This window comes from Drosophila tropicalis, unplaced genomic scaffold, assembly GCF_018151085.1.
Source record: "Drosophila tropicalis isolate 14030-0801.00 unplaced genomic scaffold, ASM1815108v1 contig_4, whole genome shotgun sequence".
In the NCBI taxonomy this organism is placed as follows: domain Eukaryota; kingdom Metazoa; phylum Arthropoda; class Insecta; order Diptera; family Drosophilidae; genus Drosophila; species Drosophila tropicalis.
This window is the reverse complement of record NW_027172862.1, coordinates 1,583,807-1,609,334: the sequence shown is the minus strand read 5'-3', so window position 1 is coordinate 1,609,334 and position 25,528 is coordinate 1,583,807. Positions and strand designations below refer to the sequence as shown.

General features: G+C 37.4%; 1 protein-coding gene across 8 annotated transcripts in view; it reads left to right on the top strand.

Moving 5' to 3' along the window:
* if (inflated) overlaps window positions 1–23,512 on the top strand; it is a 32,921-nt gene extending 9,409 nt beyond the window's left edge. For 7 of the 8 annotated variants that reach the window (XM_068285150.1, XM_068285149.1, XM_068285147.1 and 4 more), the window contains exons 3-12: window positions 4,264–4,388; window positions 6,573–6,670; window positions 11,903–12,029; window positions 14,791–14,852; window positions 15,398–15,446; window positions 17,362–17,436; window positions 19,231–20,512; window positions 20,591–20,834; window positions 20,893–22,611; window positions 22,678–23,512. In XM_068285150.1, the coding sequence (XP_068141251.1) occupies window positions 4,264–4,388; window positions 6,573–6,670; window positions 11,903–12,029; window positions 14,791–14,852; window positions 15,398–15,446; window positions 17,362–17,436; window positions 19,231–20,512; window positions 20,591–20,834; window positions 20,893–22,611; window positions 22,678–22,767 (3,871 nt within the window). In that variant the 3' untranslated portion in view covers window positions 22,768–23,512. The remainder of the gene's footprint in view (window positions 1–4,263; window positions 4,389–6,572; window positions 6,671–11,902; window positions 12,030–14,790; window positions 14,853–15,397; window positions 15,447–17,361; window positions 17,437–19,230; window positions 20,513–20,590; window positions 20,835–20,892; window positions 22,612–22,677) is intronic. The other variant, XM_068285154.1, reaches the window with a different exon arrangement.
* Window positions 23,513–25,528: the final 2,016 nt, after the last annotated feature.

Here is a 25,528-nt window from a genome sequence, read left to right as displayed (position 1 = left end):
CACACACACACAGAGAGAGTGAGACAAAGAAAGAAAGTCACATGCTGGGTCTTTGGGCACATTTTTAGGTAAATGGCTCAATGAGCAGCCATAAATGAACCTTCATTTTTGAAGCGCCTGCGGAGGGCAAACCGCGTCACGTGTGGAATAGAACGGTTAATTCTTAGTTATTTTCCCACACACACACGGGAGGAGGGGGGCGAAATGAGGCGCACACATGTTTAGCGCCGACACGCCTTCGCCTTTGCCTTCGCCCTCGCCCTCGCTTTCACCCTCACCCTCTCATTGACTTTGCCTCAATCGTTTCGGTTCCTTTAACTTCGAAACTGACTCTGGGATAATGTGACTTGCTGATTTTGTGTATGCGTGTGTGTGTGTGTGTGTGGAAACTCTATTTGTATTATTTTAGAAAGGTTTCCTATTCAATAGGCACACTGCAGGTCAAAAGTTTATGGAAAGATATGCGAAGCAGTTTTTACTTCCGTTTTATAGGTTTGGGACTTTCCCCCAAAAAAAATACTCGAAACGTTTCCAAATATCCATCTTTGAGTATTCAAAAATAGATGAAACGTCACACAGAATCCGTAGAGATTGTGGATGACAGCTGTTGGAACGGATTCCAATGAATAATCGTAGGTCGCATACATTTCTCAACCACTATGCACGTGGCATTCATTCATTTTCGTTTCGCGGAGACACAGAGAGAGAGAGAGAGAGAGAGAGAGAGGGAGTCAGTCAGAGGCAGGAAGCATGCGCAGCTTCACACGCGCACGCGCACCCACATGAGGGCCTCATTCACTCACTCCCTCACTCACTTATGGTTTGGATCGGATCGGATCCCGTGCTATCCTTCGAGCTAAGGAACGGATGTTCGGCATGTGTTGTATTGCATTGTATTGTTGTACTGTGTTTAGTGAGGGATCGAGCGAAGGGACCCATAGGGAACGCCGGCACCAAGGTAATCCAAGAACAATTTACAAACACAGAAAGAGAAAAAAAAGAAGAAATTTATTTTTAAACATTATTTTTATTGCGGCTGCTGCACGCGACGTCGACGACGACAACATTCATTTCGAATTTAACATTCAATGTGCGATCCAGCAAAAGGTTTTCCTTTTCTCTACGCGTTTCTCCTTTTTCGTTGTTGTTGTTGTTGTTTTCTTCCTTCATTGAATGCACACATATGCGTCTCTTCCAGTTAATTTTCGAGTCCCTTGCAAGAACGGTAGAGGGGGGCAAATTGTTCTGTGGGGGGATTTGGTAATTGAGCCATTGAAATTGCACTGGGATTATGTGTTTGAGGTCCATACAGATCGTATAATGGCCACAATTGAATGATTCCACTTTTGGCGCCTTTATTTCAGTTGTTTCCTTTGTTACGATTACACTTTTTGGGTGTTTTTCGTTTTATTTCTTCTCTTTTTTATTGAAGAGCATTTAATTTTTGATTTTGATTTGCCTTCCACACAAATGAATTGTGTGTTGAGTTTGTATGTCAATTTTGCTTTTCTATGGTTCATTGCACACTCGTTTGAAAATACATCAAACATATACATATACATATACATACATACATACATACAACTACATATGCATACATAAGAATTCAAAAGTCTGACGCGTGCTGTTTTAATTTAAGCCAGAGGTCCGGGTCGAACTTCGACCGCACCGAAATTTGTATACCTTTGCAAGTTTTTTGTTACTCTTACCTTACGTATAGCCGTCAAAGCGGAAAAACATTTCATCTAAAAAGTCTAATGGACGACCTACAATCTTAGCATGCCAAATAAAGATTTTGTTGCTCAAAGTCTCTGTATTCCACCGATCATTCCTATGGGAGCTATATGATATAGTCATCCGATCTTGATCAAATTAGAGTCGGCAGAGTCGTTCATAAGTGTAATAAGCTTATTAATATTAAATTTCAAGACAATAGCTCAGAAAGTAAAGAAGTTTTTGAGAAAAGTCACTGTTCATGACTTTGGCGTTTGTATGGGAGCTATATGATATAGTGGTCCGATCCGGCTGAATCCGAGATATACAAGCCTACATGCAAAATTTCAGCTCTGTAGCTCTTACGGTCTAGTAGGAATTTCCGTTGATCCAGACGGACGAACGGACATGACTATATGAACTCGTCTCATGGTGCTGATCAAGAATATATATACTTTGTATGGTCGGAGATGCTTCCTTCTATGCATTGCACATTTAATATACTCTTTTTGCAAGGGTATAAAAACAAAATACATAAAAAGAGGAAAAAACAAAAATAAATCGAAAAAAAAAACTCTGATCTATCACTGATAGATTGGCCACTCATTATTTTTACGCCAAAATTTCTAATTTCTAAAAGATAACTAAAAAAAACTTTGTGGCTTTTTGTTCCCATTTTCGATCCCATCACAATTTCTACTCATTTTAAAGTTTTTTGATCACACGTCATAAAAATAATCCCTTAAAACGTTTAAAGACGAAATTTAGTTAATCACAATGGCTTTTATCCAAAAGTTTTTCTTAAGAAAATTATTTGATTAATAAATATTTGAAAGTCTTACTAATTTGTCGCATATCTCGTTTCCTGCTAATAATTTTAAAGATTGCTCATTTCCTTTGACATCACACATTGCATTTATCACTAATTTAAATATATTTCATTCAAATCAGCATAATTCGTCATAATGTTCCAAAAAATATATATATTTTTGAAATACATAAATTCATTTTGCCATTTTCATTCAATAAAATGCAAATGTTAAGCCCACTGAACACCAAAGAGGGGAGTGGGGATTCGGGGGGAGGGGATATATGAAACCTGTTACTGGTTTGATGTCTGGTCTCGCCTCATTGTCACTGCTGCTGCTATGTGTGTTCGTAAATATTGTATTAATTATGTTCGAAAAAAAAAAAACAAATAAATTAAAAGCTCTACCAAAAATGTAACTCGACTTTCAAAATACTTTGTATCAATGATAATAATTATCATCCTAAACTAGTATATATTATCTATAGCCATCCTTCCCAACGCTTTTTGTCATTTGTAGTTATCGTTTATCGACCTCGTTAGCTTCTCTTTTTATCGTTTAATCGATTATGAAGATCCTAATCATAAAGGGCCTAACAACATGATAAATATCTAATAAATGATTGTAAATGAATCTGGTGAGGTCAAATATACTCATTTTGATTCTAATTCTTAGGGTATTGTAAGAGAGAATGATCGAATCAAGCAATGCCTTGAATGCCAATGATGTCAGCGCCAATCTATAAAATGCCACAAAACAAATTCTCATAAAAAGTGGATAGAATTCTGTGTTTTTAACAAATTTCATTGGACAACGGATTCGATGAAAACCAAGTTCAAATATCAACAGAGAAGGCTTTTTTAATTCATCAACATCAACATCGACATCGACATCGAGAAATCGACTTTGTTGTCGTTTTCTTGTTTCACGCATCTGTGCAATTTTTGCTTTACTCAAGCGTCAAATTGTTGCATGTGGGCCTTAGGAGTTGGAGGTGGTGCTGACTGTGGTGGTGGCAGCAAGATCGTGGTCGTCGTTTGGGTCGGGCACGTTTTTAATTAACTTTCAAGTGTTTGATTTGCCGTTGTCGGCTTCTAGTTACACACACACACACACACACACATAGAATGTTTTCATTTTTATTATTTTCAATTTTAATGAAGGCCCATTTACTGCTGCACCCTATGGCAGAAATTTTTGAGCGGCCCATGGCGGACCCTTCAATAGTCATTTTTTTCCTTTTAATTTTTATTTTTTTGTTCGCCGATTCCGATGCCGCTTCCGCAATGAATGCTAATGACAGCTGTCAATGTGCGTGCCAATGATGAACTACAACCAGAAGTGCTCTGAGAGACAGAGTGGGAGCAAGAAACTAAGGGCGAGGGTGATGAGTACAATAGTTATACCTTACAGAAGGATGAATGAAAACCCTTAAATGCAATTTTTATAATGAATTCATTTTGGTTTTTCAATTGAAAGTCGTTTCCTTAAATTGCCCAAATGTGCTCTTAGCAATTAAGTTTAATCCCATTCACAATTGTTAAGATTGATTGATTTTTGTATATACATATGTGTGTATATAGAATGATTATTGTCTGTGATCTATCAACGGCAACTTTCAACCGATTCAGATCGTTCCGCCTGCTGATCATGAACTAGTTTAAGTAAGATAAGCGATCTAATGTCATATATCTTAGGTATTTTATTCTCTAATGCTTCGTTTCTTGTTTACCTTTTTTAGTCTAATTGTTGGAGCTCCCAAATATGATACATCCCGCATTCAAATGGGCGTTATTGAGGCTGGTGGTGTATTCAAATGCAGCCTGAAAGACGATGACTGCCAATTGGTGGCCTTCGATTCAAAAGGTAAGTCCACTAATGGCAATGGCTATGGCTATGGGGTCTGGGTCTAGGTCTATCTAGCGGCGTGTCTCAATCAAATTGGCGCCAGTGACAAACAGAAATTGCACTTGGGATTATTTATGGCTTACACGCATGCGTGTAGCAGCAGTATATCAGGCCGTGTTCAGTATTGAGATTCGTAAGAGTCTCCAGAATATATGTATATTCCTTACGTTGTATGCCAAATGCATAAAAATGCAAATGTGTGTGTTATTTTTAGCAGAAATGCGCCAGAGAGGAAGTATGTATATAACAACAAAAAACGGAAATGATAAAACAGATATAAACAAGAAGAAATATATATTTTTGCATACACATTGTCAAGGCCCTCATCGATAATGGCCAATGGGCACCGTGGGTAAAAAGTTGATTTTCCTTGACATAAATGTTGATTTATAACACTTGAAGTCGCCTCATTTGAAGCATTTGCATGTTTGACTTATGCTACATAAGTAATTACTAGTAATGTTCTTAGTAATTGTGTTTTATGGTGTCATTTTCCGGTGTTTTACTGTAAAGTAACATGTGAGTTCCCTGGGCTATTACAGGTTAAAAGGTAACAACAGAAATGATGAAAAAAAGGGCTTGGTTTTTGCACCTGTTTCAATCTAGGATTGATCATAATCGTTCCAGATGTAAATGAGCAGTTGTATAACTAAACAGATGATTAAAAGTTAATGCAGTTGTGGGAGAAATAAAAAAATAGTTTTTATTAGTGATGGAAAATTATCGATAACTTATCAGAAAAGTAATTGCTATTGGAACTACCTGTTAAAATATAAATACTTTTATTTTAAGAGTAGTATTCGTATTATCATTCCAATCTCTAGGAATTTTACTAAACTTAGACGGAAATATATCGATAGTTGGGTATTAAGATGTTAATTGAGGATATATCCCACCTAGGTGTAGGTCGTAATACTCTTATCGTAACGAAGAAGTAGGTTCTAAATGATTTGAAACAAAGTTTGATTTCTTCCATATCGATTGTAATCGATTTTGAAAGTTGATCTCTGTGTTAAAATCATTAATCTATGGGGTCTACGAAAAGTATATGGAACTATTTGAAACTAGCTTCAGGGCAAATATTGAAAAATCTTTTGCTGTTACTTTATAATCATTGAGGGCTTTTTTTTGCCCATGGTGGCTAATGGGGTGTGATGATTTTTTAGGATTGGGAGTGTCTTCGTTGAGTGAAATGCATAAATTTGAACAAACCCCATTGCAACTGACAGTTAGTCTCTCATTTTCTTTGGCTATCCCCTTTGTTGGCTAAGTGGCACTCACACATACATACATGTATGTACATATATTTATCTTGTATTTCTAAAATGCTTGACCAGGAGCAAACAGGTGCTTCATTCGGCTAGCAGGTTGGTTACATGTATCTCTCATAGCATCAACAGTCTTCATCACCCTTCAACAACATTCGCATCATCAAACGCCATTAACCCATGATTCATGCCGAATTTCTTTCTGATTCATTTGCCCAAAGAGTTTATTCATTATTTTGCATTATTCACCCCGTCAGTCATTTTGCCAATATTTTGAAAGATGATTCAAATAAATATAAATTGATTTATTCATTTGATATCATCGATGCCATCATCTGTTCTATTCTGTTCTGTTCTGTTCCATCCATTCCTTAGATCATATTTGAATCTGCTCTGCACTGTCACAAAATATAATTTACAAATTACCTTTTCATTATACACACAATTATGTCATAAATCATTGCGTAAAACGGAAGTGTCCATCATAATTTTTCAAGTGTTTTGTGTGTGTGTGTGTGTAGCACAAATTCGGAGCAACTTAATTAGTTTGCTTTGCTTATTGTTAGTGTTTTCTTTTGTATTCTCTTGTTTTTTGTTTTTGGTTTTATCTTTTCTCTTAGGCACCACCTATCACAAAAGAAATATATGACGATGAAGAAACGCAAAAACATTTACATTAATTTCAACTAAATTGTTGATTTCCGTTGCACATTTAAAATCTGTCTTCGTCGTTCGTCTTATATTTTAAGTTTCAATTTAGAGTTTGCTGTATTCTCTGTCTCTTTCTTAGTTGCTTCTCTTCTTGGTTTTATGCAAATTGACGAATGTGTTTTCTTTCATTTAATCAATCTCTTTCATCTTCTCCTTTCAAAAGGTAACAACAAAAATACTCAAGGCGAGACTATCGATCGTAAATCCTATCAATGGCTAGGAGCTACAGTGGTCACAGGACGTGATAATGATTTGGTTGTGGTAAGTACAATACAAAGATTATGAATTGATACAATTGCCTACTTTTAAGGGCAAACCTATCTATCAAATTACACTTTTTAGGATGACAGAGATGAAGTTCATTTTGTATAGAATTGCTTTCTTTTTTCAATCACAGATTGTGTGTTTGTTGCTAGTGATGATAGTGTTACGATAGTCAAACTAGTAATCGATAAACCAAGTTAAAAATTTCAAAGGGGGTTAATTTTTCATTACTTTGAACGTTTAAAAAGCTTGAAAAGAACTAAATATACGCCAAGGACATCTAAAATATGACATACCGGTTTGCCGATGATGTAGTCTTCCACTGACTCCTGATGCTCCCATTTTTTGTTGTTGTTCTTCTTTTATTGTATTTGGCGCACTTGGCGTTACACAAAATCGATGAACGCCTGTTAATGGTCATTTGAAGGCCAGCCAGGTCAGCTCAAACAAAAAAGCGCGTGGCGGAAGTGACCTGGACAGCAGGTTCAATAGGGCCAAGAGCAGCAATGGCACCATACACAATCGACGTACTGGCCATCAACATTTAACGGTTGTTCTGCACCTTTTTTGCCATCCCTCCGCCATATCAAATGGGCCAAATCAAAGTTAATTGAGAACTAAAGTGAAAATCAAATGTTTATGCTCTCTTCCTTCCTCCCACTCCGTTCTAATCCATCGTCATTGATTGTGGGTGGTCGGCGGGCAACGCCAACGCTAACGCAATTAACCACACAAAAAACCGGGGCACACCTTAACGTAGTAGTAGAAGACGAAGAAGAAGAAGCCCAACCACCGCCACCAAGAAGTAATCTATGTGAATGTATACCGATTTCTTTTTTTTTTTTTTTTTTTTTGTTTTAGTTTTGTTGTGCGGTTTACTTGACGCAATCTTCAACCACAAAAGATGACAAAATCCGTTAAAATGAAAACGCATTGGAAACTCAAAGAGACCCAACACCCACTGACATAGCGGCTTTTGTTGGTGGGGGGGGGATAAACAAAATCTACATCACTTCCTACCCCTTCCTCGGCTGTCTCTTTCTCTCTCTGAATTTCAAAGAAAATGTCAGTGTCAGTTTCAGTTGACTCCATGTCGCGATGACGCCCACCTGTTCTGATCTGCCGTCACCTGGCGCGGTGGCTTGTCTGTCTGTCTGTCTGTCTGTCTGCCTGCTTACCAGCTTGCACTTTCAATGCGATTTGACATTTAACGAGCTTCTCCACAGCTGATGATTATATCAATGACGATGATGGTGATGGTGATGGTGATGATGATGCCATTCATTCATTCAATGTGTGTATATAAAAAGTCAGTCAGTAGGTCAGCTGAAAATGAAAGTCCCTCTTCCTCTCGCTCTCCATCTCCATCTCCATCTCCCTCTTCCGTCTCCTTCTCCTTTTTAGTGCATTAACAAGACATTAAGTTGAGAAATCAAACTGATGGCATTACGTTCTTTGTGTGGTCGTGGCACACAGTTTTATAATCCAAAAAAAAAAAGGTTAATAGCTGTGCAAGAAGGACAAGTTGATTGCAGATAAAACTTGAAAGTAAATTAGATTAGGTATCAATTTACCCTTGAAGGTAATAGAGAGAAATAGAGAGAGAGAAAGATAATACAATCAATAGGCAGAATGAAGTTGTATCTTTCATCAGATTTGCAATAAGTTAGCGATTTTAACAATGCATGCAAAGGATCCAATAGTAGTATAGTATATATTCACCTCAGTAGGTGAAGAGATTGTAATAAATATCGCTATGTCCGTGTACTCTATCAGTTCTAAAGCTTTGTTTGCAACAGTTCCTTTGGTAAGGTGAAGCTAAGTTAAAGTTTGATTTAGGCAAGGTCATTGTAGTTCCTGAACATCATCATCTGTCTGCCTGTCTGTCTGTGTTTGTGTGCCTGTGTATGGATGGATCTCAGTCCTTGTGGATAGGTTCTTCTTCCACTTGGCTTTGCCTTTCTATTGCATTACTCTGGGGGCATGTGCCAAAGCTTGTCGTGGGGTCTCGTTTCGTTTTTATTTTGTGTGTGTTTTTGTTTGTTGTTGCGATTGCGACATGATCATCGACACGATCTGTGAAATTGCCGGAGAGCGAGCTATTGAACTGAACTCAAATATGGACAAGGCACACACACACACAACAGAGAGATGCTGGCGGTGATGTGGATGGAGGCATAGACTTCTACCATCTGCATCTGGACTGGCCCAGCCTGGCCTGGCCTAGCATGGCCTGGCCCGAGGCCGATTCTTTAGCATTCGCAATGGTAACGTCTGCATGTCGACCATGTCAAACGTGTTGACTTTTGACTTTAGTTGTTGTTGTTGGTGCAGTTACTTGTTGCCATTCAGGATGGGGGCAACTTGGCAACTCGTTGACGGCGTCTGCAAAAGTGCAGTTTAATGTCTCAAAAATTTATCGTTGGCGTTTTGGTATGCGCTGTCTGCCAAACAAGGCTGCAAACAAAAAACCAAACAAACAAACGAAAGAAAGAACAACTAACCCAAAAAGCACACACTCCACACACACACACACAACAAAATCATTCAAAAATATGTTTTGCTGTCGTCCAAAATTGGGGGGGAACCAAAAAGCAAAAATAAAAATTCAAAGAGAAACGTTAAGCCCAAATTTCAAGAACACGACAAAACAATTTCGGTCACCAAAAAACCCCTCACCCCCTCACAAAAAAAAAAAAAAAAACGAAGATGTTAAAAAGATGGCCAACAAAATTTGCGACAGATCTTCCTAAATAATATATTTTCATTTCGCTCAACTTACTCTCTGCCTTAAGAATGAAAAAGTTTGTGGCATAAAAGGTTTATTGACATTCCAATATGGTTTTTATATTTGTCTTTTTGTCTTATATAGGCTGATTAACCAAGAACAATATGTTTATGGATATTCAGGCCAAAATCAAGTTAGCCAAGGCCTTGCGGTCTTTGAGTCAGCAGTTGGCTTATGTCTAAATTTATAGCCAAATCATAGACATTTAGTTACTTTGTCTTCAAGTCTATCTTTTTGCAAATAAAAAGGATGGTAGAATAAGAAAATAGTTATCTCCTTTTTTAACCTATTTCTTCTATATAGTATAATCTCTCTCACTAATGTTCACTTAACACCTCAGTTGACCTTCTCTTCAATTTCAACGATGCCAAATGGAGGGCTTTATTTATATTCAGAAGTCTAAATTCCAAAGTCGGGATTCAAATCTTAAACCGTATTTAATTTAACAAACTCAAGGCATTTTAAAATTTAGCCTTCAGTTTAAGTTATTCTTCTATTCTATGTGCATCTTTCTTTTGCCTAATTTTAATTAGATTGCATAACTGGAACACCTTTAATGGTCAATATAAATTGGCAGTAAATTGCAACAGAGCAGAGAAAGAAAAACAAATTTGTAATTCACATTTTTGTAATGGCAAAAGTTTACAATTGGAGGATAATGAACTCTCTCTCTCTCTCTCTCTGTAATAACAATAACATAAATTGATTAGGAAATTGAGTTGCCATTTTTTGAATTCTTTAGTTAACTTTCAAGTAAATCAAAACAATTCACTTCTCTTCTTTCTCATTGTACTTGAGTGACCGATCAAATTCTTTAGAAGAATTCATAGTTAACCTTCCTTTGAATTGTTGGTTTCTATTCCAATTCTATTCTATTTCTCAGGTTGATTCTCTATCTGTTTGTTTGTGCTCTGGCTTCTTTCTGGTGCATTTGCATATCTGAATCCCCGGAGTGAGGATAAAGAAAGAGAGAGGGGAAAAGGAAGTGGGGGAAAGCTCTTAACTGATAATAAAGTTTTTAATAGGAAAAGGCTATTAACTTATTGCCTGGCATCCCCCCCTTCCTCTATCATGTATTCATCCATCCTGGTGGAGCCTTTTTTTTCATTGGACAATGGTTTAGTTTTTTCTCCAAGATTGTGAATTCAATTGAATTGTTTCAAGCGTCCAGCGGCGAGGCGGATTTTCGGTATTTTTTTTTTTATTATTTTTTTGACGGTCTGTTGTGATTTCAGCGCTTGCATAATAACGCATAGATTTGTGATTCAATGGGAGCCATTTGAATGGCTTTCCATTCCCGCTCCCCCAAAACATCTCTCCTTGGTTGTGGCACGGCGATCAGCATGCATTTTTGGCGATAGCGCGTCATTTTGAGTTTATGTCAGAGCCCAAGAGGAGAGGCACTTCTGGCCATAAAAGGCACAATATGTATAAATTTGTAAAAGTAATTGCAGTGAAGGCAATGTAGAGACAGAGACACAATGCCAACCAGCCAACTCCAGTCATGCCTAAGAGATCTCTCCTCGAAACACACACACACACACATAGATAGTTGCAATGCCGGCAACTGCCTCAAGCTGCAGTTGGCACTAAAGCTAAAGCTGAAGCTGGGAGTCTGGGGCCTGGTCTTGGGTTTGGGCTTGGATAACCATATTTGGCATTGTAGGCAGAAGGCGGCCTGACTCGTGCGTGTTTTATGTCCAACTGCCAGGCCATTTATACATTATAAAACTATATACACGCATATACATACATATATATATATGTATATATCTATCTATATAGACAATATATCTGTATAAATACACTATGATGTGGCTACTGTGGAAAAGGTTCTATTGTTTATATTGCCAAATTAATGTATTGACGATCAGTTCAAGTAGTCAATAGAGGGAAAATAGAAAAATACGAGTAGATATGAAATATAAGATCTAGATGATCTAAGTTTGAAAAACAAAAACGTTTAAAGTAGTCCTATCCGATAATAAGAACTGATCTGATTGAAATTCTATTTCACATGGATCTACTTCAATCGATCATTCTGTTTGGATCTTCCATTCTTCTTCTTCTTCATGTAGATCGCTTACTGTTGCCATGGAGTTGCCAGATTGTATATAAACTAAATTAATTTGCGAGTTGTTTCTTCAAGCTTTAACTTCATATTATAGACCTCTTATAGACTACTGAAATTGATCACCCAACTAAAGTTCTCTGAACCACTGTTTCGGTCGTATCTGTTGGAGTAATTCGATGTGACCATTTTTGGTTTGGTTTGTGTGCGCCGCGATCCATCGAAGTTGGCAACAACAGCGGCAAACAACTTGGCCCTGGCCATTGTTTCACATCTTTAACCCAAAAATAATTTCCATGCCTGTCTTTTTTTGGTTGAATGTATATTATTTCTCCTTCATTTTGTGTGTTTTTCTCTTTTTTACTTGCAGGCCTGTGCACCGCGTTATGTGTTCCATACAATGACGCCATCGAGGGCGCTGCGCTATGATCCAGTGGGCACCTGCTTTGCCTCGCACAATTTCAAGCAATTCCATGAGATATCACCATGTCGTACAAGTAAGTGAGATTAAGCCACAATTTGGTGTGTATGTGATTTAAGTGCGTTTCTTTAACGTTTCAAGGTAATTTGAGTAATGTCGAGGGAATCCCTTGAAACGCCAAAATGCAGAACTCAAACTGTCAGAGGGTCTTTTTTTTTCATCGGTGTGGGGGATTGGTGTCGTATGACAAGAAGTACGAAAAAGATGATGAACAAGAAAACGTAAAATTTTGGGGGAAATTAGGGCTATTAGTGTGAAGAATTGGGTGTGGGTGGAGCGAATGCTTGTATATATGCTTCACCTACATTTTTCCTCCTGATGAAACATTTATGGGCGTTTATTTGCCCTAAGAACACGCATTCCAGTGTTCTGAATCCATTGCCCATTTGTATATATACGTATTTAGATAGATTTGCTTTTGTGATCTACGATAGAAACTAGAGGCCAGGGGCCAGACCATTTGCCTGACAAATGTTTTCTTTTCCTTAGTCACTTTCACCCAATATAGTCCACATACAGATGAAGTAGATTTGGGCATACATATATACCTACCATACATATGTATGTGTGCGGGAGTGTGTATATATTTAGATCCAACGAACTCACATGCTGGACAAGGCACACATGTGTGGCACCATATTCCACCACTCTACCTTCTGCTCCTGTTTGGTTCTCCTTTCCCATTCTCATTCATGAATCTTTCACGAGTTTTGCCTAAGGTGAGAGTATTTTTAGCATTGCCTAGCAGATGCTAACAAACAGCGTATACACAATCTAAAGGGGAATGTACAATCAAATATATATAGTATAGAATAGATATAAGTATTTATATACAGCTGGCCAAATAGTCAATATTTGGTTAATTACTCAGATGTAGTCTAGTTTCATATAAAGTTTATTTCATGTCCAATAATGATGTGAGCAGAATTTGTGGAGTGAAATTCAAGAATCAAAATGAAGTTCACGAGTTTCATTTATTAGTAAAAATCGATTTCATCCGAATTGAATTTCAAGAACAACTTCTTTGATATTTCCTCCAAACAACTCCAATTCATTTAACAAAATGTGTCCATCAGCGATTGCTCAATCTTCAGTTAGACCGAAATGAAATCAAGAAATCGATTCGAGCGCGGGGGGCAAAGCAATTTAATGATTCTAAACGCATTTACCAGTCCCTGACCAGATTCCCCTTTTGGGGTTAGGCCCATTGTGTTATTAATGTTGCTGTTGTTGTGAAATGATTAGCAGCAACATCGACAGCAACAGCAGCAACAGCAGCAACTGCGGTAGCAACATCAACTCATCTGGCCCAGCGTACATTCCGACATCACTGAAAGCAATAAATACCAACTTAACGCACAAAATGCCAAACTAATAGTTAAGACGAATGAGAAATGGACGCATCGACAAGCGAGGTAGAACAACAACTACAACAGAAAGAAAAGGGTATAGTAAAAAATACAACAAAAGCCAAGCAAAAGTAAAGAAATAAAAAAAAAAAAAAAAGATACCACGCTCAAGTCCGAATCAGAGTCCGAGTCCGAGTCCAAGTCCAAGTCCGAGCTGAAGTTTGAGTTCGCAAGTGCCCTTGCTTCAATACCTAATTGTAATTCAAGACGGGGGCGATTTTATTATGGGAATTACTTCAATAACAATCAGAGACGTAGTCTCAAAGGGGGCGCAGAAATATCAACAAATATTCAGTTGAAAACGATTTGCAAGAAACTGAAATCCCAAACTCTTTTAGACATTTAAATTAGACAGAAATTGTGATAGCTTTCTTAACATGTATTAGCAGAAAGCTAGAAAGCTTAGCTACCCCTTTGTTGGGACGCCCATGAAGTAATCTGCGAAAACCTTTAAGAAAAAACCAAAAAGAGTTGACTTATGCGAGCCAAGACGAGGCGATTGCTGCCGTCGCAAGAGCGTCAGCAACATGTTGCTGGTTGCTTGCTTGGCGTAGGTACTTCTTGTTTTGGTTTGGTTACTTTTTGTTGTTGTTGTTGTTTTTTTGCTCTGCGCTCAAATTGAAACACTTCGGAGACAAATTGTTATCGTTTAATTTGATCAAACGCACGATCTGGCTGTTGATTTTGTACAACTCGAGAGGCAGGCGACATGTTGCTGCTGCTGCTGCTGCTGCTGCTGTTGGTTGTTGCTGTTGCCGCGGGGGCATTGCGTGATTTTTTTTTCTTTTGGTGTTTTGTTTTGTAGCCGGACAAAAGGCGGTGCCAAACAAAAGGATGTTGGGGATGTGGTTGGGTTTTGGGATCTCCTCTGGCTCTCTCTCTCTATCTATCTCGCTCTCTCTGTGTCTTTTTGTTTGTATTGTATTCGTTTTGTTGTTTTGTACATTTCAATGTCCATCGGTTGTCTTGGCACTTGGCAGTTGTTGTTGCCCCCAAGGAGCGCTCTAATCCTTTTATGTTTACTTCCACATCAACATCATCTGGCCTGGCCTGGCCAGTTCGTCGTCGTCGTCGTTGTCGTTGTCGTTGTCGTCATTTCACTCAGTCAGACGACCGACTGACAAATCACAGTGCAATTTATTGCATTGCTGTGGTAATTATTTGCAATTTATTTGCCACATCCCCAAAGGGCTAACTGACTCAATAGTCGATTGCTGATTGTCGATTGTCGATCCTGGCTCATTGATTCGGGGCTTGTGCAAACAACATTTATGATGATGAAATTACAAATGCATAATACAACTACATTTCGTCTTCTATCTCTCTCTCTCTCTCTCCCCCACTAAACTATTTTGTATCTCTTTTCAGACAACTGGGGCTATCATCGACAAGGCTCGTGTCAGGCTGGTTTCAGTGCGGCAATCAATAGTGTAAGTATATGCAAATAAACAAATTCCACGAATCCACAAAATGAGTCTATAATTTCGTCTCAATGCGGCAAATTCTAGTAGATTTACTCATTTATCAGTTGTCATTATAGTCTAAAGAACTGAATTTTGAAATATCTTCAGATCTAGAGAGCATTAAATGCTTCGTTTTTCAAAGATTTTTAGTTTTCTTTCTATATCCGTCCGTCCTTATCATCTTGTTCTCTTGCATTGAGTTGTTTTGTGCATTCCATGTTCTTACCCTGTATTCAAAGGACAGTGGGGCATAAGCCAAACTCGGCATAAGCCAAACTCTAAATAGGTTTCAAATAAATTTTGTCTACAGGGTGTCTACAAGTCGACATCTTGGCCCAAACTGTTTACCGATTTTGGTTGGTGGTTTTGGCTTTTTTCCTTGTTGGTGGACTCGGCGTGGGCACGTTTAGTTGGCACCTTGTTGTGGGATCGTGGCATAACATTTGCATTCACAATTTGAACATTTCTTATGGGTTACTTATAAACGTATATATGTCTCTCTCTCTCTACAGAATGGATCGCGTTTATTCATTGGCGCACCTGGCAGCTGGTATTGGCAAGGTAAGTGCACGTTTTTCCCACATTCTATCCTAGATCAGAAATTATTTCGAAATGAGTTTAATAGTGTTACCTTTCCACTTCCCCTTTATAGTATGTATGTATTGTCCTTCGAAAACCATTGAAATAAAGCTATTTACTTATCCTTAGCTAGAACTTTAAGTCGTCCTTCTTGTAGATTGTTTTTTTTTACTTTAAATTTTTGGTTATCCCCTTTGTCAAGTTTTGATCCTTGTACTTTACTTTTAGCTAGAATTCCTTCCGCTCCTTTTCTTTGTTTTTTATTCAGTTCCAAATTGTCCACTGTCTAGTCCTTTAACCTAGAGAGAGTTATAATATTCCCCCTCCCACAAAATAATAATTTGTATCTTATCTAGGCTAGTTTTATGTCTTGTATTGTCTTAAAAACATTTTACCAAAACAAAAAAGTACCTAACATCAAAAAAAAAAAAAAAACACAAATTTAGAGTTTAAGAGGTAAAATTTTTGGATCATCTCAATCGAATGTCCCTAGCCCAAACCGGAAAACCGTATATATATTATAATTTGCCTTGTTTAGTTAGTGCATGTGGCATTTTGTATTATTTAGTTCCTAGTTAAATTTTCTTAGACCTCTTTAGCCTAAATTACAGTTAGTTTTAGATATCCATACATACATACATATATAGTATTATATACGATCCTAAAGCTAAAAGATAAGGCAAGGTGTCGATTGGCGTCAAAAAATTGTTCAAATAACACTCTTAGAGAGAATTCTAAACAATGGCAGATCTATGGAGAATGAAATGATGAGAAATTTTCTAATGGAATTTTCTTAAATTTGTCACCAAGTATAACTAATTTCTTTGTTTTGACTACTACCAAATTTATATAATTTATGTGTAAAGTGATCCACAGACAAACCTACATTCATACAGTTCAGAAATCAATGTATAAAGTAGGAATCTTTTGATTCCCAACCCTCCCCCATTCACCATTCGTCATTAGCCACTCCCTTGCCTTGTCTCTTAAGCTAAACCCTGGGATTAGAGACACCAACTAGAACTTTGAAATATGTTTAGAATACTTATTTTGTAACTTAAAACTTAAATTTTTCTATCGTGCGTGTGTATATGTGTTGTCGAGTTGTTTTCACCCAAAGTAAATTAAAAATAAAAAAAAAACCTCCAACAATTTCTTTAACTTAATTTGGCTTACCCGTGTCGCCATGTTGTCGCTTCTAACCACAAAATGGAAATACCAAAAACAAAATAAAAATATATATTCAAAATTAATTACCAATTCATTCTAATCCACCCAAAAAAAAAAACAAACAACCAACTCGACAGCAGAAATGGTTAAAACGTAATGTAACTCTTTAGTTGTATCTATTGTATTCGTAATTATATTATATATATATTAACTTACCACATATTATTCTATAATACATATATATAACTTACATGTAACTGTAATACATATGTTAACTGTACCTGTACCAGTAACTGTACCTGTACCGTTTAACAAGTTGTCCCATAAACATTTCTTTTTTTTGTTTTTTTTTTTAATGAAAAGTATCAATTTTTGAATTTCTTTAGTTTGTTGTTGTCTCATATTTGATTAATCTAAAATTATGTATTCTCTCTCTTTCTCTCTCTCTCTCTCTCTCTCTCTCGTTCTCTCTAATTAAATTTCTATCTATTACTCTGTTTCGTTCATTTGGCGCAAAATGCATGCAATTTTGTACCGAAAAACGAAACGAATCGAAATCAAATATCATATAAACAACGTATACATTCTGTACCGAAACTGTGTCTGTTGCTCAACCAATCAACCCAATCAACCAACCAAAATCCAAAATCCTCATCACTATCCTATAAAACAACTTACTTCTTTTAATACCAACAAAAATATAAACACTGAAATACTGAATTAAAAGGAGAAACCTATTCAATACCGCCCGATGCCTCGTTTCCATATAAGCCGCCTTTTTATCAGCCCTTCGGCACTGGAGGTAATAAAAACAAAACAAAACCAAAAACCAAATACGCTTCTCACCTCAAACGCCTCAAATGACAAAAAAAAAAAAAAAAAACCAAATACCTACTTAATTTTAATACATGAAAAGTGTCTAAGAAAACAACCAAAAACAAATAATACATTTGTACAAAAGACCGAAAAACTCGCTCTCCATAATGGTGTCTGATAAAACTGAAAATAAAAACCATCTAGTACATAAAACAACTCAAAACTCATTCAAATTGTTAAACATAAAACAAAAAAACATTGCCCATTGCTACATAGATCTACTATATATTATACTATATGCCATTTATGCTTAGCTAACAAAAAATAAAATGGCCTCTGGGCTTGGATAATCACACAGAAAAACGTGTCCTCCTCCCATAGAGAACAAAAAACAAAAAGGACCAAAAAGTCCTGCTCTTGCTGCTGCTGTTGCCAATGCCGCTCTGGTTGTTGTCTAGACTAAGTCATCAACATTATCATCATCGAAGTCAACGAAATGATTTACCCATATTAAGTCTAACTTATAATTAAAATACAATCTATAATATATCTACTATATTGACAACTATTTGTAATCTCTATGGCATAACCTTTGCTTGAAAAAGAATCCAATCAAAAGAGTTCAATTATTTTGCAATATGTGTAATGTAAATTTAGGCAACAAATAGTAATGGTTAGTTAGTTAGTTAGAAACTTAAGTTATGAAAAACTCCTACTGAAGAGGAGTTAGATTTTTTGTAGCATTAGAGAAAGAGATGCTTCTGACACCTTATATATTCTTAATTAATATCAGAAGACAAGTCAATATAGCCATGTTCGTCTGTCCATCTATCTATCAATAGGTTCTAACTTCACTTTCTCATTTCAAAAGCCACTGAAAAGAGGCATTGTATGAAAGCTTTTTAAGGCCCAATTCCGAATAATTCGTTCAAATGAGTCATTCACATATATAACTGCTGTGGAAACTGAAGAAACATCTGTTTAAGCCAAGATTACTGAGGAATATAGAAAAGTCCTATCAAATATCTTATCTCTTGAATATATAACTCAACTACACATAATATTCCCTTGATCTTCGATGCAGCCAAAGTTAGAAAAGAACTTTTTGTAATGTTTTCAAGGCTTAAAAGGATTTAAGGATAATGATTAATATGTATGCTTTAGATTGATATATTAAATATCCCTTTAAAAATATTGCTTAAATTTCTAAAAGGCGAGTTCACTGAAATATCCTTGGAATTTAAATATTTGTTTACTCAAATCCGTATGTATTGCAAAAGGTATTGATTTTGGATTCTTTTTTTAATCACGAAAAGGACAATGCCAAAAGAAAAGAAACAAGAAACTATGGTTCATGTATCTGCTTAGCCTATTTGTTAACCGACAGCAAAATGGGTTTGTGTACTAACTCTTTGGTTTGGGTACTTGCTGTATGGCTAATTTACTACTAATCCCAACATAAATAAGTCAAATTAAATGTGCCGCATGTGATTAGCATGACTAGCAAATGGAAATGGAAATTCTCGTACACATATCTATCACATAATTGTTTACATAAATGTTGTAGTAGCTTGTTGTTGTTGTTGTTGTAGCCTATTTATATATATAAATATCTATGTACTTATTGTTAATGCTTAATTGATGTTGTCATTGTCTAGCATGAATTTAGTTAGTTACACACTCACCCATTTCAAGCAAAACCAAAAAAAAGAATAAAGAGACTCGAAATGCATTTTCAAATTTAACCGCTAACGAAAAATGATCTCTTGCATATTGACAGGTCAAGCCAGTTCTCAGGATGTGACAAAGCCCGAGAATCAAGTGTTCTCCACCCCGGAGAGTTCATCGGCCTACGATGATTCGTATTTGGGTTATTCAATGATTACGGGTGATTTTGATGCCGATCGGACGGAAGATGTGGCCATCGGAATGCCAAGAGGCGCCAATTTGCTGGGCAAAATTGTTGTTAATCGTTGGAATATGGCGAATATATTCAATATATCGGGCCGGCAGATTGGTGAATACTTTGGCTATTCCCTGGCCACCAGCGATGTGGACGGCGATGGTCTCGACGATCTGATCATTGGCGCACCAATGTACACAGAACCGAATAATGTCGAGGGTAAATATGATGTGGGACGTGTCTACATTCTGCTGCAGGGAGGATCGACTCCATCGGAAAGGTATACCACCGAGCATATACGCGATGGTTTCAATACGAAAGGACGTTTCGGTCTGGCCCTGACCACACTGGGTGATGTCAATGGCGATGGCTATGGAGATTTTGCAGTGGGTGCTCCCTACGATGGTCCGGAGGGTCGAGGTGTGGTCTATCTGTTCCATGGCTCGGCGAATGGCCCATTGGCGAAACCATCACAGGTCATTATGGCCGAGGATCTGGTAGAAGGTGCCCCCTATCCGCGCACCTTTGGCTTTGCCCTCTCTGGCGGTGTCGATATGGATGGCAATACGTATCCCGATTTGGCTGTCGGTGCCTATGCCTCCGATCAGGTCTTCATATTCAAAGCTCGCCCCGTGGCGGCTGTGAATGCTGAGACCACTTTTGCCAGTCCCTCGAAACTGATCAGTCTCGATGATCGCAAGTGTCAATTGCAGCGTGATCACAAGATGGTCCCCTGCATGTTGTTGACCACCTGCTGGAGTTATACAGGTCGCAAATTGCCCAATCAGTTGATCTTTGATGTCTCCTGGCTTCTGGATGCCAAAAAGACGCGCAATCCTCGCATGTTCTTCCTGCGCGACGAGGGCAAAAATATTCGCAATCAAACCATCAGTCTGAATTATGGCCAAACATATTGTCTCAATGAGACGGTCTACCTGGTGGATAAGGTGCAGGATAAGCTAACCCCCTTGGAAGTGGAGGCACGTTACAACTTGCGCAGCAACTTGTACCCACAACAGACTTTGGTTAGACGCAAGCGGGAGGCTCTGGAGCCAGTGATCGATCAGAATCGTGAGATTGTCCTAAGGGATGCCATCAATATCCAAAAGAATTGTGGACTGGATAACATTTGTGAACCGGATCTAAAATTGGAAATCAAGTGAGTGTTTCGAAAGTCCTTCTTGTCAAGGATAGATTCTAGATAGAACCATCCTCGATTCATTTAATTTAATTTCAGGACTGTCGATAAATATTTGTTTGGTTCACCCGAACCTCTGACCATCGAGGTAATGATCACTAACAATAATGAGGATGCCTTTGAGGCGGCCTTCTATATGGTAACGCCGCGCGATTTGGAATTCCGTAAACTGCATCAATTGGATGAGAATCCTGATACGCCCGTTACCTGTTCGGCGCCAACTGCTGCCAACAATCATACGCTCAAATGTGATATAGGCAATCCCCTAGAGGCCGGCAAACTGGTAAGAATTCCCTGTCAATTGATATTGATGGAGATTTAATCCTTTTTCGTCTTTCTAGGCTCATTTCAAGATCAGTTTAGTGCCCGCAGAGAAATTCGGTAGCTCATCGAGCTATGACTTTTATTTTGAGGCAAATTCGACAAATCTGGAGAAACCTGGTTCCCATTTCGATAATATTTATCGCAAGAGTGTTGGCATCTGGGTGGACACTGATTTAAGTATTAAGGGCACTTCCCTGCCCGACTATCAGCTTTATAAGGCCGACGACTACAAGAGTGTGGAGAACGCCACGGCCGAGGAGGATTTGGGGCCACAAGTTGTCCACATCTACGAGATACGCAACAATCGTCCATCGATTATCGAAGAGGCAGTCGTCTATATTCATTATCCCTATGAGACCATAGCCGGTGATCCATTGATGTATCTGCTCAACCAGCCCGAAACCGGTGGACGCATTCACTGCGACATGATTTCCGAAGTGAATGAGCGCCAATTGAAATTGGATACCAAATTGCAGAGGAAATCGTATCTGCATGCTCAGGGAGCCATCAGTAATTCGGTGGGGCATACCAGCAGCTTGTCAGGCTCATCGTCCGCTGGCAGTGCGGATGCCAGTGTTAAGATCAATGGCGAGTCGGAGAGCTCAGGAGGACATGTGGAAATCTCTCAGGGTTCAAACCAGGCTGGCCAGGGTGGGGTTGCCGTAAGCAATGAGAGACGTTTCCATTTCACGACCAAGCAAAAGGATCTCTTGGAACGTGAGGATGCCCAAGATGCCACCGGCGATGCTTCTTATGTCCATCAGGATCGTGCCAATCAAGCGGTGGGAGTGGATCCGGAGCTACCATTGAATCACAGCACCCTGACAACCAGCAGCAGCTACTCCAGCACCAATGGCCAACTTCCAAGTGGCCAATTGCGTGGCCATAGCACTCATGGTTACATACAAATGGCCAATGGACCAGAACCACCAATTGTCACATCCAGTTCCAGTCAGCAATATCGTAATCAGCAATTCCGTTTGCCCAATAATGAGCCCAGAACTATTCATTATGCGGGTGTTGGCGGTGCTAGTGGTGGCATCGGTGGTGGTGGTGGTGGCCAAAGTGGAAATTTCCATACGTCCACTTTTGAACTGGGTCCCATCCATCGGGTCAATGTGGACAATGAACTATACCGAAGCCATGCACCTGTGGGTGGTTATCAGCAACAGCAACATCGTGTCGTCCATAACAAGCCGTCGTACTATGGACGCGAAAATGAGGATTACTATGACGAGGATAATCAAGGAGGACAGGGACTGGGTCAGGGCCAGGGTCAGGGTCGTGCCCACCAGCAATGGTCGAGTTCGAGTAGCAGTTCCTCTCAGCATCGTGTTCGCCGCGAAGAAAAGCCAACCGAAGGACCAACGCAAATCGATCTAAATTCACCATGCCAGGCAGCCAAATGCCGTACCATACGCTGTGAGGTTACCAATTTGGGCTCGGAGGATATTGATGCCGCTTTTGTGGCCATCCGTGCACGCATGGTGGCCAAGACAATGGAGAAACTGGCCTCCAATGTGCCATTGAATGTATCTACACTGGCTGTGGCCAATGTCACAAAACTGCCATTTATTGGCCAACCAAAGGATCAGATTGTTAAATCTCACGAGGTGTTCTATAAGGCCGAACCGGAACCATTGGCAGTTCCAGATGTTATATCCCTCTGGATTGTGGTCCTTTCAGCATGTGCTGGCGCTTTGATATTGCTGCTGCTCATCTTTTTGCTGTATAAGGTAAGTTGATAAAAGTTAACAATGATCATTTTATATACTAATCATTCTCAATTCTATTATTTTTAGTGTGGTTTCTTCAATCGCAATCGGCCCACAGATCATTCACAAGAACGGCAACCACTTCGTAATGGCTACCATGGCGATGAGCATCTATAGATTGCCTTAATACACAAAAAACAAAAAAAACTATCAGCAATACCAACAACAACAAATACGAACAACTAACATCGCACTAAACAATATACTAACTTATAAAACAAAAAACAAAAAAATCACATTGAAAGCGCTTAGCCTAGTTTCAAACCTGGCTGCGCTTGCTTTTAAAAGGCAAAACTTCTTGTTTGTGTTCTCTCTAGTTTTTTGCGATGTTTACGATCATTTTCTATATAGTTACCATATAACTTGCCTAGTCACGAAATTAAGAACTTTCATAAGCGTTAAAAGGTTTTTATTAACAACAAAAGAAAGCAAAAACCACACACAGACACACACACACACACACACACACACACGAAGAAACAAAAACAAGTTAAAGTGCTATATTAATCTATACTAAAGTTTAAATGATGAGAGAAGATGATAACCTAATGCTAAGTGAGTATGAATGAGTTCTGAATGAGTATGAGAGATAGAGAGTGAGTGAATGTTAGCTAATATTATTTGAGAGAGATATTATAAAATATAATTATGATTCTCCAATTTTTTTTTTTTTTTTTTAATAATTTTTGTTGTCAGTAATTAAGTTGCAAAAATTATGAAAACAAAGTTATATCTATGGGGAAGAGCAATGATCTGTAGTTATATATACTGCCACGCCCCACAACCGCCCTCCCATGCCGGCCAGGCAACAAACCAGTAGCAATTGAAATCAATAAAAACAAAAAGGTGCTACCCTATGGAATTTCATAACTCTATCAATCTTTCCCATAAATACAAAAGGATTTTCTTCAAATTTTATCACATCATTTTCGTTTTCGTTTTGCTAGCCAAACTCAAAGTTTGTCATGCCAAAATGTGTTAAATTCTAAAAACTATTAATTAATATATGTAATTCATTTTTTTTTTAAATGTGTAAATACTAATAACAAACAAACGAAAAGAAGAAAAAAAAAACCCAAAACAAAACTTTATTAAATTGCGTTAAATGCATTTATTTCTGTACTACATCGCAAGAAGCGGACAAAACTGACTGACTTCTTCTGGTGTATTCTCGAAATAAAAATGAAATGTCAAAGAAGCTAACTTCGGCTGTGCCGAAGTTTATATACCCTTGCAGTCCTTGGCCATAATATTTTGACTTGTTCCAAATTATTTTTTCGGTATCAATGCACAAAAAACTATCATATTAGTAAATTTCATTGAGATACTCCAATTTCTTCATCTATATTTCTTCTACAACTATATGATATAGTAGTCCGATCCTGACAATTTTCATACTTTATCTGTTCCGGGCTAAAAGTAGCTCAAATATCAAGTTTTATTCCGATAGCTCTTCAGATGGCGGCGTGAAAGTAATTTGCACAGACGGACATGGCTATATCGACTCAGCTTCTCATGCTGATCAAGAATATATGTATATACTTTATGAAGTCGGAGACGTCTCCTTCTGTGCGTTACAAACATCTGACCAATTTTATAATACCTCCTGCAAGGGTATACAAATGGGAAAGGAATATCAAATTTTAAAAACCTTTGTGTGTGTAAATCCTCTAATACTAAATCTTTAAAAAAAAAAAAAACTAGAAATGCAATTCTAGTTTCAATTATGCGCTATTATTTAATTTATTAACTGTACTTATTAAATGAGCTATTTTTTTGATAATTTTTCTTCTTCATTTATTTTTATTTTTATTATTATTATTATTTTTTTTAATTAAATGTAATATTTTATTATTAAACAATGGAAAAAAACAAAACAAACTGAAAAAAATAAATAAAAAACAACAAAAAAAATAAAATTTACGAAACAATCGAAATTGTAAAAACGATATAAAAAGTGGAATTATATTTGAAACATTAATGGTAAGGTAAGTTCTTTTGCTACTCCATTTGCATTTGAGACTTGACTGATTTAGTAGGATTAACAAATCCTAAGGGTCAAAAACTTTAAAACTCTTAATTTTTCTATTTTAAATATCCAAATGTTTAACATCATTTTAAAATAATTGGGGATGAATTGATACACAACTTTTTAAAAGAAGTAATTCGTCAAATTATGGGTGGAAAAAATAGGCAAGTTGACCAAAAATTAATGTTTAAAATATTCTAATTGATATTCATATCCCAACTTATAGACTGGAAAGTGATTTTCTAATTTATATTAAAATCTCTGCCCTGGCCAAATGGGATTAGTTGAAAGTGTTAAGAGCTTTTCTAAAAGTGAAGTATGAATTTTTTAAAACCACGCGCTCTTTTTTGACAGTTGCGGCACTGTTAACAGTCTCAAAATGTATTAACAGACTCAACAAGTGTTAACAGACTCAGCCTCTGTTAAGAATTAAAAGTAAAGAAATTCTTTTAATTTCAATTTCTCTCAAAATTTAACACATCAAATGTATAATTATTATTTATGTACCTTTAAAATATACACACATATAGGGTAATAAAAAATATGTAAAAATACATGAAACATTAATAAATTATAATCAAAAAAGTATGGAAGTAAGCAAATACAATTGCACAACCCGCAAAGTATGCAATCATACTGATGTGGTGGGCTGAAGTGGAAACAGAAAACAGGTGATTTCTTATTAAAAATTGTTAGTCCACTTTTTACCACATCCTTTTTAAAATTGTTACTTAATTTAAAATTCGCTATTTTCTCAACATTTTTATTTTTAAAGAAAAAAACATATTAAATAAACTCTATAAATCTAAGAAGCAGTGCATGATATTATGTTATTAAAGAAAATGTCTA